This window comes from Heterodontus francisci, chromosome 20, assembly GCF_036365525.1.
Source record: "Heterodontus francisci isolate sHetFra1 chromosome 20, sHetFra1.hap1, whole genome shotgun sequence".
Lineage (NCBI taxonomy): Eukaryota > Metazoa > Chordata > Chondrichthyes > Heterodontiformes > Heterodontidae > Heterodontus > Heterodontus francisci.
The window spans coordinates 64213070-64230744 of record NC_090390.1 but is presented as its reverse complement, the minus strand read 5'-3'; the positions used below and the strand labels follow the sequence as shown (position 1 = coordinate 64230744).

General features: G+C 40.6%; 1 protein-coding gene across 2 annotated transcripts in view; it reads left to right on the top strand.

The window, feature by feature from the left end:
• The window catches only part of afap1l2 (actin filament associated protein 1-like 2), a 248996-nt gene that overhangs the window by 83103 nt on the left and 148218 nt on the right, over positions 1-17675 (top strand). Inside the window, exon 2 of one of the 2 annotated variants that reach the window (XM_068052952.1) lies at positions 10265-10390. The exons of the other annotated variant lie outside the window; for it this stretch is intronic. Coding sequence (XP_067909053.1) covers positions 10265-10390 — 126 coding nt within the window. The remainder of the gene's footprint in view (positions 1-10264; positions 10391-17675) is intronic. 2 annotated transcript variants of the gene reach the window in all.

Sequence of the window (17675 nt, the reverse complement as noted above, 5' to 3'; positions counted from 1 at the left end):
TTTATACACACCACCAGAGAATTCGAATTACTACACTGTCATGTATTGTTGGCAGTGAGAATTGCCCTAAATTGAGATGTACACACAATAGTTATATACTTGCCCATAAGAAAAGGTGGAAGAGGAAAAAGATGTGAACGTCACTATTGACCATTTACAGGTAGTTTTCAATCTATACAAAACTGATATCAGCAAGTTTTTGTTCATGTTCAACTAATTTAGAAACAAATTCAGAAAGAAATTCAGAAGGCAGTGGGCGGGTGGTGGGAAGTGCTTAATTTGCTTTGCACCATTCCATGGGCTATGGTGATAGGAAGATGGGTTTCTAGTGATATGGCAGTGACCAGGAACTCAACATGAGATTTATTCTCTATTGTACATTAGAGATAATACACAAGCTAATGAGAATTTTGTGATTTAATTGAAGGACTACTACCTGTTGCTTACTCTCCTAAATTTGCTCCTGGGAGTAATGATTGCCAATGCACATTGATGCACACACTCACAGTGATCTGTTTTTTTGCTTGTTAACTACTTGCTAAACAACAATTAGCATGGAATTTTCAAAGTTACTTAGGGTTCACTTCATTGCCATAATAGGTCAATTTTCCTCTTTAAATCTGGCTTATGATACCAAGGGAAAGCCGCTAAGTTACAGTGATGAAGAGAGCAGGATCTATTTTCTTAAAAAAGTAATTTTTTGTAGCACTCTGAAGCGCCTAAATCTATTTATAGCATCTAAACTCATCAACAGTCATCCCACACAACATAATTTCTCACTTTGACCTTGACTTCAAATCAGAGTTTTCTTTTTGTGCCACACTCCTTCCCTTGATACGCAGATTTGCACACTTGTGGATTGACATGCTGAGCACTATTTTTAGCACTTACAAATCTATTAAGGTGGTTAGCATGTAATCCTGCACCGTTATTGCAAATTTTTTTCCGATTGCTTTGTCGTGGATCAGTTGTAATACATTCGAGCTGCAAGCATATGTGGTCAGTAAAACTTGTGCGTTTCTGTGAATGCACTTATACCAAAAATAAACTAATTGCATATATAGCCAGTGCACTAACAGCAAATTAAAACTTGGCAGCAAATCCTTCCCTGTGGTGTGTGAAAGCTGAGAAATTAATGGCTAGCTGAAGAAGTATGTTTAATTGTACTTTAGTACAGTATGGGTTAGGGCTGAGAGGGCTGACTGTTGATTATGTCAATACGAAGGGAACGACTTATTTTTTGGCAACATGTGCATGAGAAAACTTGCAATTTACATGAAGAGATGGGATCACCTAACAATCCAGTCAAAACATGAAAACATTCCAGTAACAGGGCAAAATTAAAAGCTTTGGACAGCTGACATGTACAAACTATGCAAAAGGAATGCAACATTCAGTCAGAAGCCTCAAAGTAGAAGAAAGACTGATGTAAGCACTGAGTGCATTTTTTGTGGATAGCTTTAATGAGAGCCAAATAACCCAGGAAGCTATTGTCTACATGGCTCAAAACTGGAATAACTTCATAAAGATCTCATTGGTCCGAGTGCTGGACAATGAAGAGGAGGAAGAGGAATGCTTCTTTAAACATGGAAAAATGTAATGCTGATATTTTTATTTGAGAAGAAAGTATTTAATTGTTGAGAAGTTGAAATTATTGTGAATGCGAGCCAGTCTACGCATTCCATATATCAAATTAATTTTATTGTGGAAGGAGCAGCTGTTCATTGTGGATAATGATCAGCCAGCATTCATAAACTTGCACCGACATAAACATCATTCCATTAGTAACATGCATGTTATGATTAAAAATCCAAAGTATACACACTTCACATTCTGAATGCTTCTCCAAACATTTGTGGGTTAAAGTAGAGGTTTACTTCATGCAGCAGAATGAATATCCTGTTTCCAAATTGCTCTGCAATGGAGTTGTTAAAATAGGCAACTCATTACAGATCAATGTATATAGTCTGCATTGTTCTAAGTACTAACCAATCAAAGTGATCTAATAAATGTTACCAATCTTCTTTACAATTGTTCCCTAAACATTTTAAATTACAGATATACATTTAACTTTGTATGTGTATGGAAATATTTTTAGACTAAGGTGGTTGGCTTAGAAAGAAGGATTTTCTGCAAAGGGAATTCATTGATTGGAGTTATCAGCTTCATTATATTTGTAAATTGATTTTATTCAATACTTTTTAGGAGTTAGACACTTAAACAAAGATTTTCTACATCAGCACGCCTGACCCACACTGGAAGCACCAATTGGCAAGTTCCCTATCCCACTCCTATTCAACCCCCCACCCACGGCGTGCAGCCCCTGACTTTCTATTAATTTTAACAGACAGAAACTCATGGACTGCAGATACACAATTTCCCATATTATATTTCTGGTGTATGTCAGATGTGCTGAAGGGGAAAAAAAACCTCCCTTTTCCACCTAAACAGATACCAGAGTGGAGTAGGCTCTTTCAGCTTTCTATCTTGGTTTGGTACAGAGGCAATGCAATTGAAGCACATTTCCCATATTTTATGATATAACAGAAAATAAATGAGAAAGCATTCTATGTACAGCACAAATAACTGAGACTCGGTGCAATTAGCCAGAAGGAAGAGTGACACTAAACAACACTGAACAAAAATGGAGATTCCTTGGTGCTTCTAAAGGAAGGAAAAGATACAGCAACTAAAAACAAAGATTAAAAGCAAAATACTGCAGATGCTGAAAATCTGAAATAAAAACAAAGTGCTGGAAATACTCAGCAGGTCAGGCAGCATCTGTGGAGAGAGAAGCAAAGTTAACGTTTCAGGTTTGATGAAAGGTCACTGACCTGAAATATTAACTCTGCTTCTCTCTCCACAGATGCTGCCTGACCTGCTGAGTATTTCCAGCACTTTCTGTTTTTATTTTATATTAAAAACAAAGATCAGCTGGAAACGATTTTATGCTCTTCCGCTTCTCCAGTGTTCTCCTTTTACTGCTTTTTATATTTGTAGGATGTCAAATTTCTCCACTCCGTGAAAAAACCATAGATTTTTAAAACAATAAAAAAACTTATTTTAATTTTTGTCCATGATATTTTATTTCAGTTTCTGCCTTAATCCCAAGTGTATGTTCCAATCTTTATTCCGCTTTCTGTAGTATTCTGAAAAGAGAATGATCACTTTGCTTTGTTACTTCCTGGTTTGTTGTCAGTCAGAATTCTTCAATGTGACTGGCTGCATAGCCTGCTTGATGACATCACTGTTGTTGGACATCAGAGATCTCCTGTAGCTGGTGCCAGAATGAAATTAACATCTTCAAAGGTGAACTCCATACCACCGAGCTCGCTGGATCTTTGTGGGCACTTTGCTCAAGGTCAGAGGCAAATACTGTTACTTTGCCACCGACCGCAAAATCTGGGATTTCTTAGCAACTTCAGAGACCATTACGATTCAACTGCATATTATGGGACTGGAGTCAATCTCATTTATTCCAACAGACATTGCATAATTTCCACTATCATGAACTATCTTTTAACCTCCTGAAGGAGGCAAATTACTGCAGGTAGAACTTCAAAGAAGATACTACTCAGAGATTGCTCTTTGTCATATTTAGATATTTGAGCACAACTCCAGGATAGTAATGCATTTGTGCACTCTACTCAATTCTGATTGATCACACTGCACAGGGTCCAAACAGAACTGAGTTCCATTAAATATTTGATCAGTTTAACCCATATAATAACAGTAACTGCACGACAACGCGATTCATTGTACGTGAAGCATTTTAGGACATGTTTATTAGATGTGATTTGGCACCATGCAAATACGTGTCCTTTTTTTCTAAATATGACCTTCAATCCCATTCTTAGCCAGATTTTCATCCGGTTCTTTTTTTCCAAATTTTCTGCTTTTCTCTTTCCCTGAAATCCTGACTAACTCCAACTTGGACATCCCAAGCCTGTAATCTTGGACTTTCCCAGCTGACATGACTGACTCAGCATTGTACCAGATGCTGGATTTGTCCACTTAGTCATCAAGGATGGTCCAGCTTCTTCCTGAAAGAGTTCCTGGCAACACATTCACTATTATTGATGACTATCTATCACACATCACACAATAAGTGAAATAGCTGCTTTTCTATTAATGCCGTAAGAGTATAGGAACATAAGAAAATAGGAACAGGAGTTGGCTTGTTCTGCCATTCAGTGAAATCGTGGCTGATCTGTGACCTAATCCATATATCCACCTTTGCTCCATATTCCTTTTATATCTTTAGATAACAAAAATCTCAGATTTAGAATTTATAATTGATCTAGCATCAATTGCCATATGTGGAAGAAAGTTCCAAACTTCTACCATCCTTTGGACTGGATCTTGTCCCCCCAGCATCAGGTTCCGTGGTGGGGGAGGTGGGAGGTGGTGCCTGAGGATGGGTCTGGATGAAGCCCGCAATGGTCCTCGGCGCTGGGAAGGCCCGGCCTGACCCCCTGGCGGCGGCAAGGTTCTGTGGTGGCCTCCCTGCCATGGGCGACGGGTTCTCAATTAAAATATCCAAATGAATAAAATGAATGAATTAACACAGACCTACCTGCGATCTGGAGGGCCCGCTGCAATATTCGGCCTGGCGGCCTCCCCCCATACTCTCGTGCCTTCAAATTCCCATCCGCGAAAAGGTGGCGCAACACTGGTGGGTCAGTGTGGGGGGAGGGGAGAATGGGGTCAAATGCACGTAATGGGTGTAGGGGATGGTAGTAAAGGTTGAACTTCAAATTTTGTGCAATTTGGTGGGGATGGGGGGAGCGAGCGGTGGAAGGTCAGATGTAAAAGGTAAGTGTTTTGTGGGGGAAGGGCAAATAATTAATGTAATCATTATTCGGGGGTGGGAAAGGGATATAAGAAACTTATTCATTTGGGGGGCGTTATGTGTTTAAAAATTTTAATTAGGCGGCAGGACTGGCTGCCCTTTAAAAATGGCACCTGCGCACAGGCAGATGATGCCATTTCCGGGCACAAACAGCCTGTCCCCTCCATGAGATTGAGGGGGCGTGGATGGCTGCCCCAGCTATTTAAGTGAGCCACCGCGCTTGCGATTGCGGCGGCTCTTTGGCGTTTGGTCTGCGTGTGTGGGCCGCCATTTTTTGAGCTCGCCACCGACATTGGCGGTAGGCTCTTAAAATCCAGCCCTTTGTGTGTACAAGTGTTTCCTAATTTCAACCCTAAAAGGTTTGGTGCTAATTTTTGGCCTATGCCCCATCACATGTTGTCAAATTTCTTCAAAGTTTCTGCTATTACCGCTTGACTTTCAACCTGGAATGCTAATTAGAGGGCTACCACTCCTACCAGTCCCCCAATTCTTTCTCATGTTTACCTATATAACAAGAGTTGCTGCATTCCAGCATTCCAAAGTAGTTAACTGTAAGCAGTGGACATTTCTGTGAGATGTGATAAGACACTCTATAAATGCAAGGATTTCTTTACAATCCACCCCATTATCCTTTCTGCTGTACTTTCATTTTCCTTCGTCACACTGTCAGCTTTTGTTCCTCCCTTACCTTAGCTCTTAAAGAATAATTTCATTACTTTCACAAAACTGCGACACCCCCACCTCATTACATACATCTCACAGTTTTGCCCTATATCTGTTAGTCATCAACTTGGAAGATCTCAGCACTTTTCTGTCATTCAGCTCTATTTTTGCCTTTAATGGAACCATCAATGCCCCTCTCTGTCTTCTCCTTAGCAGTTCTCATCACTGTGTCATATCCAGCCTCAGATTGGTGTCAATGCTGGTAAATAGCCTCGCCCCCAATATCTGCTGTCAATTTCCAATCTTTTGTGCCAATGACCGTTTCATCTTTTCCTATCATCCCTTATCTGCTGTCCATCCTTCACAAACTCAACACTAATTGCCCTCTCATTATGTTTAATTGGCTCCAAAATTGTTCATCTGCCTTTTAATTCTGTGATTACAGTTTAAGGTAATAGCCTACTTACATAAATGTTATCTGCACCTATCAGCATTGTTACCAATTTCTTCCAATACCTTTTTTGTGTGCTCATTTTAAAAGGCAGCATCCATAGGCAGATCCGTACCTCTATTATCCAAACATCTAGCCTTGTGTATGGAATCAATGGGTTAGTATGCCCCTGGATTTACAATGACCCTTTTACCGTGTTACAAGAGCAATGTGAATGGCCCACTATCCTCTCCTGTTTTTTCAATAGCTGGATAAACATAATTTTATCAGACCATAGTGTACAGGCTAAACTCGTGGAATTCCTTATGAAAAGGAAATTCATACCACAACAACTTATATTTATATAGCACCTTTAATGTAATAAAATGTTCCAAGATGCTTCACAGGAGCATTATAAATCAAAATTTGACAGTGAGCCACGTAAGGAGATAATGAAGGCAGATGACCAAAAGCTAGAACAAAGAAGTTGGTTTTAAGGAGGGTCTTAACAAAGGAAAGAAAGGTAGAGAAGTGGAGAGGTTTAGGGAGGAAGTTGCAGAGCTTAGGGCCTCGGTTGCTGAAGGCACGGCTGCCAATGGTGGAGCGATTAAAGTCAGGAATGCTCAAGAGGCCAGAAATAGGTGGTGAAGCACAGATATCTCAGAGTTGTGGGGCTGGAGGAGATTACAGAGATAGGGAGGGACGAGGCCGTGAAGAGATTTGAAAATAAGGATAAAAATTTTAATATCGAGGCAGTGCTTTACCAGGAGCCAAAGCAGATTAGGGAGGACAGGGGTGATGGGTGAATATAGAGAACAATGTTTAACTTAAACAGTAGTATTTCCTGACTTGACAAATGATTCCAGTCAATAATATGATGCTTAACACCAAGAGAACTAATTCATTGTCCACATTATGGGTTGCTAAGTTCTGAGGCCTGCTCATTATCCCATTCACATGGTCTGCCGTGATGCACCACTGAAGTATCTGTGATGCTGAGAATCAGAATATATACTCTGTGCTAGATTCATTACGGCCCCAACTTTCTTGTAAATTCTGTATAAATCGCATAATGTGGTTGCAACATCTGAGAAACACTGCAGATACACCATGGCAGGTACTTCAGGGGAGATCCACACCAAAAGATTTGTTTTTGCTTCCAATAGCCATTTTCTTTATTTCTTCAACATCACTTCTCTGGATTCAATGGCTACAGTGTGAACAGGGTCTTTGTACTTCAATTCTTCTGGCTAAGAGGTGGCAGTTGTTAGGGTCTGAAGTTCTGTTAATGGATGATAAATACCTGGTAGTTCAAGATAGTAGGGTGAACATGTGTTGGATGTCAATTAGTTAATTGTATTCAAGTGTGTATATATAAAGAAAAGCCAGCCAACACTGGTTGTGGGTGGTGTTAGTAATGTAGAGGTAAGTTCTATGGTAAACAATTGTTGTCAAAGCAGCCTAGTCTCAGTATCTTCATAAACAGGCTTGGAAGTTTCTCTAACATTGGTAGCAGAGGATGGTTGCCTGAAAGTGAAGATTGGAGACTAAGATTTGATTTCAGACAGGGGATGAGAATTGGAGTTCTTTTTTGAGAAGGCTGTAATTGGAGTTTGTTTTTTTAAAGAAAGATGACTGAAACAAGTGTCTGGATATGATTTTGTACTGCTGTTTTGTGAAGCTGAACCTTGTGATCAATAAAGAATGAAGTTGATATATGGACATGGGTTATGTCTTTACCAAAAAGGAAGCAAGGAATGGCCCTTGCACTTCCTACCAGGAGCAAGATCAGGGGCAAAGTGTTCTGAGCTAGAAGCTCATCATTTGGGCAATCTCTTGAAATTTGTGGATAAAATTTATATGAAAGATGACTTATTGACTGCCTATGAAGTGTAGTCAGACTTTGATAAATTCAGAAAAATGGATGTTTCTTCCACAGAAGAATATATTATGGAGTTTAACTGACTATATATGCAAGATTGCAGTGATTCTGCTTGGAAATTCCTAGATCAGTACTTGCCTTCAAATTGTTGGATTGTGCTAGGCTATTGACTATGGATAGGCTCTTGGTATTAACTTGAGTTAGGTTCAAAGAAAGAGATGCTTTTTGGTCAGATGTCTGATGCCCTAAAATTTTGGGGAAAACATTCCTTTCTGGCTGCTTTCATGGTGCAGATGGGCTCTTTAGTAGTGACATCGAAGGTGGAGAGTACAATGCTAGCAGCATTTCAAAGCTGTTCAAGTATGGGGCCCAGATCTCTCTCTATGAAAGGAGAAATGCACAAAACAAATAAGGATCGAGACCCTTTTGACAGCGATAACAGATGGCAGGAGTTGGGTAATTATGGCAGGAGGATAACTAAGGGGTGGTCAACAGGTGTTTCTGATGTGGCTCAAAGTATCACCATGTGTTGCATTGTCTAAAAAGGAATAACTGGGTTTTTGAGATGACACGTGATGTGGAAGGTGAGGGTGACGTTATTGATCAATTCGAAGGAATTGCAATGGTCATGAGAAGCTTCAGTCTGGTAATAAGTGTCCTAGTCACAGATGCATTCAATTGTGCAGTACTAGACAGTGGGTGTATGTCTGTAATATGTGGAGTGGACTGGCTAAGGTGTTGCATGGATTCTTTAAGTAAGGAAGAATGAAATAAGGTCAAAGAATATGACCATTCTACCTGTTTCAAGTTTGGGGATGACAACATGTTGAAATCACTAAAGAGTGGTAATTCCATGTAAAATAGCAGGGGTAAACCATTTTCTTAGTATGGATGTAATATCCAGTGATATACCTTTGCTGTTAAGTAAACTGTCTATGAAAGGCTCTGATGAGATTGGATATGGACCATAAGGCGATTGTCTTTGGGAAATTTGTAGCTTTGCGGTTTACACAGTTGGGATATTATTGTATTCCTTTAGCGAGACCTAACATCTCTAAGCATGATGTTAAAGAAGTATTAATGGCATCTGGGGTAGGGATTTAAAGGAGAAAAGGAAAATTATTTCAAAACTACAGCAATAGTTTGCACATCCATCTTGTCATAGGTTGAGGAGTCTGTTAAAAGCTGCGGGGGTAATAGATGATGACTACACTAAACTTATTGAAGATATCAGTGAAAAATGTGATCTCTAACAAAATACAGGAGGATGCCATTGTGATGCATAGTGAGTCTCCCATTAACAAGGGACTTTAATGAAACAGTCGTGATGGACTTGAAGGTATGGGGAAAACATTTTTAGTTTAGTTTAGAGATACAGCACTGAAACAGGCCCTTCGGCCCACCGAGTCTGTGCCGACCATCAACCACCCATTTATATTAATCCTACACTAATCCCATATTCCTACCACATCCCCACCTGTCCCTATATTTCCCTACCACCTACCTATACTAGGGACAATTTATAATGGCCAATTTACCTACCAACCTGCAAGTCTTTTGGCTGTGGGAGGAAACCGGAGCACCCGGAGAAAACCCATGCAGACACAGGGAGAACTTGCAAACTCCACACAGGCAGTACCCAGAATTGAACCCGGGTCGCTGGAGCTGTGAGGCTGCGGTGCTAACCACTGTGCTACCCTACACTTTGTAGACGTAGTGACTAGATTCAGTCTGATGGTAATTTATAGTAAAGACAAAAAGGTAATGGTGGACAAGATAATGGAAAGGTGGAAAGGTGGATAGGTACAGGACTGGGAGCACCAGCTAGGTTTCTAACTGACAATGGAGAATTTGCCAATGATTTCAGGAGTATGTGAAAATATGAATATTGTTGCAATGCACACAGCAGCAGAAAATCCTTTTTAGTAATGGGATTTATGAAAGAAATCCTGCTGTGATTGACAAAATGCTCTGAAAAATTTTAGCCAACCAGCCAAATTGTAAATTGACTACTGCTCTGGTGTGGGCTGTACATGTGAAAAACATGCTTCAAATGGTTGGGGGCTACAGCCCATATCAATGAATTTATGGCAGGAATCTGAAAATACCTTTGGTAATGTGGGGTCATCCCCTGGCTTTAGAGGGGACTACTATAAGTTCGATTTTTGCAGAACATTTGAATGCCATGCATGCAGGGAAAAGAGTATTTATTAAGGTGGAATTTCAGAAAAAATCAGCTTTGAGGTATCGATCAAGCCATCAGAAAAGAATTTTGATAGTGGGGATATGGTGTCTTACAAAAGAGAAGGGCAGCAAGAATGGAGAGGTCCAGGAAACCTTGGAGGCACTGATGGCAAAACGGTGATTTTGCAACATGGTAACCAAACCGTTAGAGTACATTACTTGCGGCTTATTGGCACTGATTATACATTGACAGAATCTGAACAAATGATGGACACTGATGCACCATGTACTTCGCATGCACATATGTCGGACCTTTGCGAGCAACAGATTGTGGCAGATAATGGGTTGACTGAGAATGGACCAAGTGATGAAGATCCAGGTAAGGCCATTTATCCCGAAGGTCAACTACTGAATGTTAGGACTAGAATGACATATATGCCAGAAGAGACTAGTGAACGGAGGGAAGCCACCATTTATAGGAAGGGTGGGAAAGGCCACAGGAAAATACAAACATTGAGCAAGAAAGGGACAGGATATCAGACCTATAGATTGGCAGAAGGAAGTGAAAATGTGGAAGGCCAGAAAACGTAGTATAAGTTCAGACAGTGAGCCTGAAGATGATCATAGTCCAAGGAAAAGGTCATGAACTTGTGAAAAGAAGGCTGGTTGTAGTAGTCAAAAAGGGATAGGAACTCTTGTAGGAGACGTGGTTTCACAAGGGCAAGGACCAGAGAGCAGGCGAGGGGTGCCACAAGAAGTCGGAGCCCATGTGATAGAGAAGCTGCAGTGGCTACCAACCAGTTAGATGGTAAATTGATAAAGGATGCCAAGCAAAAAAGCTTGACATTTGGAGAGTTTGGCATATACACGGAGGTAGATCATGGCTACCCAACCCAAACCCAATGGGACCCGACGACGTGTTGGGGTCGGGTCGCTCTTCTGGGTCTGGCATTTGGGCTCTGGCCTGGTTGGACACACTCTATCACCACCTCTGGTATGTGGTTCCAATATCAAGTACTTTTTGGACTTGAAAGGTTGTTTAGTTTTTTTTAAGCTTGTGCAAATAAGCAAAAAGTGAAAAACAGAAGATGGTCAGGTCGGGCAAAGGAAACAATGAAAGGACTCTGGTCTGATGTGGTTCTGTCAGGCTCAAGTTGGGTTTCATTTGCAGACCCAAGCTGGCCTTTACATGGCGGTGCCAGACAGAGGACAACCAGCATAGTCCCATAGATGGATCTGTACAGACAAAGTACTTCCTAATGGTATGTATAAAGCTAAGTCCAGACTTGTCGCTCAGGGATTTGAGGAATGACTAGGCATCCAGGAGGTTAGAGTGGACTCTCCAACAGGAAAAACAAGTTTGAGGATTTTCTGAGCCCTTTCAGCAACACACTCATGGGAATGCAAGTCCATTGACATCAAAGTAGCATTTTTACAAGGAGAAATTTCAAAGGGAAGTATTTTTAAAACCACCAAAAGAAGCTGGAGATATAGAAGGGAAATTATGTAAGTTAAACAAGTGTGTTTATGGGCTAAATGATACAGCCAGGGTGTGGTATTTTTCAGTTAGGTCCGTCCTACTAAAAGCTGGTTGTATTCAACTAAAAGTGGATCCAGCAATGTTTTATTGGTACTATGAAGAAAAACTAGCAGGCATTTTCTTGATGCATGTGGACGATTTTCTGTTGGGAGGATTTGAGAAATTTGTGGTAAAGTTCTGCAGGCATTTAAAATTGGAAGTCTGGCTTCTGGGGCTTTTAAATATTAGTTGAATATTAGGCAGACTAAGTTGGGAGTAACCCTAAATCAACAGTCTTACCTACAGAATGTTAATAGGATCCCAATAAATCGGGCAAGATCCTCACAAAAGGAAGACTCTGCAACCAAGGAAGCAGTAGGCCAGTTAAGGAGCTTAATCAGGCAGTTAAACTGGTTGTGCACACAAACTAGGCCGGATGCTTGCTATAATGTATTAGAATTGAGTACCATGCTGAAACATGCTACTGTTGGGGGAAGTGCTGAAAGCAAATAAGACATGGAAGAGATTGAGTTTTGATAAATATACACTTAAGTATCCAGCATGGGGTGACCCAGAAGAGATGAAACTAGTCATTTTTAGTGACGCCTCACACGCTAATCTTCCTGATTGTTATACGAGTGCTTCAGGGTTCATTATATTTTTGGTGGGAAGAAATGATAAATGTTGTCCGTTAGCCTGGGAATTGAAGAAAAGAAAGAGCAAGGTTAAAAGCACCTTAGCTGCTGATAGAAGCGATAGATATGGGTATGTATTTATCAAGTATTTTAAAGGAACTCTTGCATAAGGGGCAATCCGAGAAATGTTTTCTTGTAGAATGCTACATAGATAACCATTCTCTCTGGGACAATGTCCATTTGACAAAAGGTGTCGCAGAAATGAGGTTGAGGATTGATCTAGAGTATAACAGAAATGTTGGAAAGTAAAGAAATTTCCAAAATACAATGGGTTAACGCAAGTCATCAGTTGTTGGATAGTTTCATGGAGAGGTGCTTGTTCGAAAAAATTGTTGGATGTCCTCTAAGAGGGCCGTCTTGTTTTCCTAACTTATCATAACACATGAACATTTTTTTATACGATTGCTTTTTCTTTAAACAAATTTTTTTTTAAAAGGGGAATATAAGGCCCATTATTGGCTGGTGCTGTTGAAAGTACAAGGTAAATTTTTCTGTATCTTACATTATTTATCATTTAGTTTTTTTATTTTTATGTATTAAAGAAAAAAGGGGGAATTTGTTGTCTGAAGCTCTGTTAATGGATAATACCTGGTAATTCAAGATAATAGGGTGAACAGGTGTTGGCTGTCAATTAGTTGATTGTATTAAACTAGTATGCAGGTAATAAGGAAGGCAAATGGAATTTTGCCATTTATTGTTTAAAGGAATAGAGTATAAAAGTAGGGAAATGTTGCTGCAGCTGTACAAGGCATTAGTGAGCCTGCACCTGGAGTATTGTGTACAGTTTTGGGCCCTTTACTTGAGGGATGTCGTTGCATTGGAGGCAGTTCAGAGGAGGTTCACTAGATTGATTCCAGAGATGAGGGGTTTCTCTTATGAAGAGAGATTGAGCCGTTTAGGCCTTTACTCTGTAGAGTTTAGAAGAATGAGAGGAGATCTGATTGAGGGGATTGACAAAGTAGACGTAGAGAGGATGTTTCCTCTGGTGGGGCAATCTATAACGAAAGGTCATAGTTTTAGGATAAAGGGTAACAGAATGAAAAGAGATGAGGAGAAATTACTTCTCTCAAGGGTCGTGAGTCTGTGGAATTCACTACCCCAGAGTGCAGTGGATGCTGGGACATAGAGTAAATTTAAGGAGATAGATTTCTGATTTTAGTAATGGGTTGAAGGGTTATGGAGAACTGGCAGGAAAGTGGAGTTGAGGCTGAAATAAGATCAGCCATGATCATATTGAATGGTGGAGTAGGCTCAACGGGCTGAATTGCCTACTCCTGCACCTAGTTCTTATGTTCTTAATCTTCAAGTGTGTGTATATATAAAGAGCCAGCCTGCACTGGCTGTATGTGGTGGTAAGAGTACAGAAGTAAGCTCTGTGGCAAACAATAAACAAACTCCATCAAAGCATCCTGGTCTCAGTCTCTTCTTCACAAGCAGGCTTGGAAGTTTCTCTAACAGCAGTATGACAAGGGCAGCCAACTACTGGGACTTGACATTCTGGCTCATGAGCCCAATGACATTTTCAAAGCATCGTGCACTAAACTCCTTAAGGATATTTAAGTGTGCTGACCTCAAATTATTGTGCAAGGTCAGCTCTTCCGAGCACAGTGCCTCTGGAGTGTTGTATCAGATCTGAATTAGCCATCCTTAGTCTTTAAGTTGAAGATCTTTTATACATGTTGCCATGTCTCCTGCCAAGGCAACAAAGTAAACAGTTCAGCTAAATGAAACAACAATGAACAGCTATTGAAAATTAAGCCTTTCAGGTAACATGTTCATTTCAGACAACAACTGCTTTCCTTTCATGCTGTCTGTAATGGGTCAACTGATATAGATAATGGCTTTGACTGTTTCTTCAGCTGGTTCATTTTCACACGTACCACATTTCAAAAGGCTGTTGTACTTAGCCAAATGATCTGGTCTGATATAATGAATATGTTGATGATTTCCCTCCATTTGAGTTCCAGTACATAGGTCCTGCATCAATTTCACTTGAACAAGATAATATTTTATGCTATGATACAACTGCTGCTACTGTGTGCTGATGGGTGCCAATCACATAGACTGTTTTCTCCTGATGGTGTCGAGCTCCTTGAGTGTTGGAGGTGCACTCATCAAGGCAAGTGGAGAACATTCTATCTCACTCCTGGCTTGAGCCTTGTAGATGGTGGACAGGCTTTGGAGATAAGTCACTCGCCACAGAATATCCAGCTGCTGACCTGTTGTAGCCACAGTCCCCTCAACTGGGAACTGCCAAGTTTCATCTTAATTAGGACCTGTAACAGATGACATTCATCTCATTTACTTGAGGTGGATGCAGATCCAGATCTGAGGGGGAAAAGAACATACAATCATGGAATTGTTGCAGCACAAAAGGCCATTTGGCCATCATACAAGAACACAAGAAATAGGAGCAGAAGTAGACCAAATGGCCCATCGAGCCTGCAGCGCCATTCAATGCAATCATGGCTGATCTTGGGCTACAATTCCACTTTGCTGTCCACTCCCCGTATCCCTTGATTCCCTGTGAGACCAAAGATCTATCCATCCCACCCTTAACTGTCTTCAATGATGGAACATCCACAACCCTCTGGGGTAGAGAATTCCAAAGATTCACAACCCTTTGTAGTAATTTCTCCTCATCTCGGTCCTGAATGATTGGCCCCTTATCCTGTTACTATGCCCCTGCATTCTAGATTCCCCAACCTGTCGAAACAATCTCTTAGCTTCTACCCTGTCAATCCCTTTCAGAGTCTTGTCTGTCTCTATTTTAGATTGCCTCTCATGTCCATGCTGGCCTTCTTAAGGAGAAATTCATGTACAGCTGCTCCTTGCCCTCTCTGCACATTCCTCCTCTTCAGATATTTAGAATAATTAGAAAGTGTAGAAAAATTTACAGCACAGAAGACCACTCTGCCCATGTCTGCACCCACTGATAAACGATCCACCCAGCCTAATCCCATTTTCCAGCACTTGGTCTGTATCCCTGGAGGTTACAGGACCTACAGCTTTAATTTTAAGTTCTAAACCTTATCTAGAGCACAGCGTCACCAAATTAAAGGTGACCACATTTGATGAAAATATTCAACATCAGGCTCTTGTAATTATTTTAATTCTCAGCAACATCTGAAGTATGAATCGACCAACACCAATGGTGGTTCTCCGATGTTCTCAGGCAGGGTGTTGGTATTGATGCCCTTGTGAAGTTGACTGTCTTATTTATTTTTGAGGTAAGCATGGGTAAAATGAACCAGGCTGAGATGAGTCATCATGTAACAAGCTTGTGTTTTTATCAGTGGAACATATTAATAAAATCTGTCTTGGAGTGTGTGTCATCCACTCTAACTGAGGAATGATGTGTGCAGATTAAATGAGCATTGGAGAATAAATAGGGCAAAAAAGTAATAAATACAATTAGCTGCACAATCCATATCTGGACACAGTATGACTATTGTCACTCTCAATAGTTAGATGTAGTCACTTAAGAACTGGATAAAATTGCGTATTGGAGAAATTAGCTTCAGCGATGTAAACTGCAGTTCAAATCCTCTTTTCTCTTCTGTTTATAGAAAATGTAGGAATTTTCAGGGTCTTGAGAGGGCAAGTGAACAAAAGATGTGTCTTAGTAAGAAGAGAAAGAGAACTTAACTGTGACCATCGCCAGATCTGAGTAGGCTGCCTTGATCGTTCTATCAACACTGCTTCCATTCATGAGGCAGCCATGTGCACCCAAGAAATCTGAACTTCTCCTTAACTGCAGTGGAAACTATAAAAAAAATGAATTGTTTCAAAAACAAGTGGTGTTTTTCCAAATATTGGAAAATACTGCTTTTGTTTTTTTTAAAGTTACATAGCTTGCTGATTAAGTGCTAAAGTTTTATAAATAATGAGAATCTCAGGGGTATAAAGGTGCATATTCAAGATTGTAATTTTATTACAGCTGTTTCCAGTGAATGTGTAGCAATGATGCTTGCAATCACTAATTTTGCACATTAAGCTTCATAGTAATCTCATTGTTCAATGCCTTTTCTGTGGATGTTATTTGGCAAGGAATAAAAAGCCCCTTTTTGCCTTGGCAGTTATTGCTAATTTGCATTTTAGACTTGAAATAATGTTCACCAATATGATATAATTAGTACAGAAGATGCTCATAAACTTCTTTTCTATAAACAGGAGCTTTAACTCCATTTCCTTAAACACTAAATTGTATTACCCTCATCTGACACTGGGTGTAACTGCCATATAACCAACAACAGTTGGCAAATGAACTTGCACCTGTAACACTTGAGGATTTGTTCAGTGCAGCTGGAAACTTGTCATTATAGTTTCATCATTTCAATAGTTCAACTTTCCAATTCCATTTGTGAAGTACCCTTTAATATCAGATAATTCTTTATCTTGCTACAGAGATTTGATGGATCAGATCTAAGTTCTGCAGTCCTGCCGCATCCAGTCATGAATGGTGGTAGACAGTTAAACAACTAACAGGAGGAGGTGGCTCCACAAATATCCCCCATCCTCAATGATGGGAGAGTGCAGCACATCAGTGCAAAAGATAAGGCTGAAGCATTTGCAACAATCTTCAGCAGCCAGAAGTGCCAAGTGGATGATCCATCTCAGCCTCTTCCTGAAGTCCCCAGCATCACACATGCCAAACTTCAGCCAATTCAATTCACTCCACGTGATATCAAGAAACAACTGAAGGCACTGGATACTGCAAAGGCTATGGGCCCTGACAACATTCCAGTAATAGTACTGAAGACCTGTGCTCCAGAACTTGCTGTACCCGTAGCCAAGCTGTTCCAGTACAGCTACAACACTGGCATCTACCCGGCAATGTGGAAAATTGCCCAGACGTGTCCACACAAAAAACGGGACAAGTCCAACGCCACCAATTACCACCCATCAGTCGACTCTCAATCAGTAAAGTGGTGGAAGGTGTCAGTGACAGTGCTATCAAGCAGCACTTGCTTAGCAATAACCTGCTCAGTTGCATTCTGCTGGGGCCACTCAGCTCCTGACTTCATTACAGCCTTAGTTCAATAATGGACAAAAGAGCTGAACTCAAGGTGAGTGACTGCCCTTGACATCAAGGCAGCATTTGACCAAGTATGGCATCAAGGAGCCCTAGCAAAACTGAAGTCAAAGGGAATTGGGGACAACTCTCTGCTGGTCGGCATCATACCTAGCACAAAAGGAAGATGGTTGTTGGTCAATCATCTCAGTCCCAGGACATCACTGCAAGAGTTCCTCAGGTTAGTGTCCTAGGCCCGATCATCTTTAGCTGCTTCATCAATGACCTTCCTTTCATCGTAAGGTCAGAAGTGGGGATGCTCACTGCACAATGTCCAGCACCGTTCATGACTCCTCAGATACTGAAGAGGTCCGTGTAGAAATGCAGCAAGTCCTGAACAATATCCAGGCTTGGGATGATATGTGGCAAGTAACAT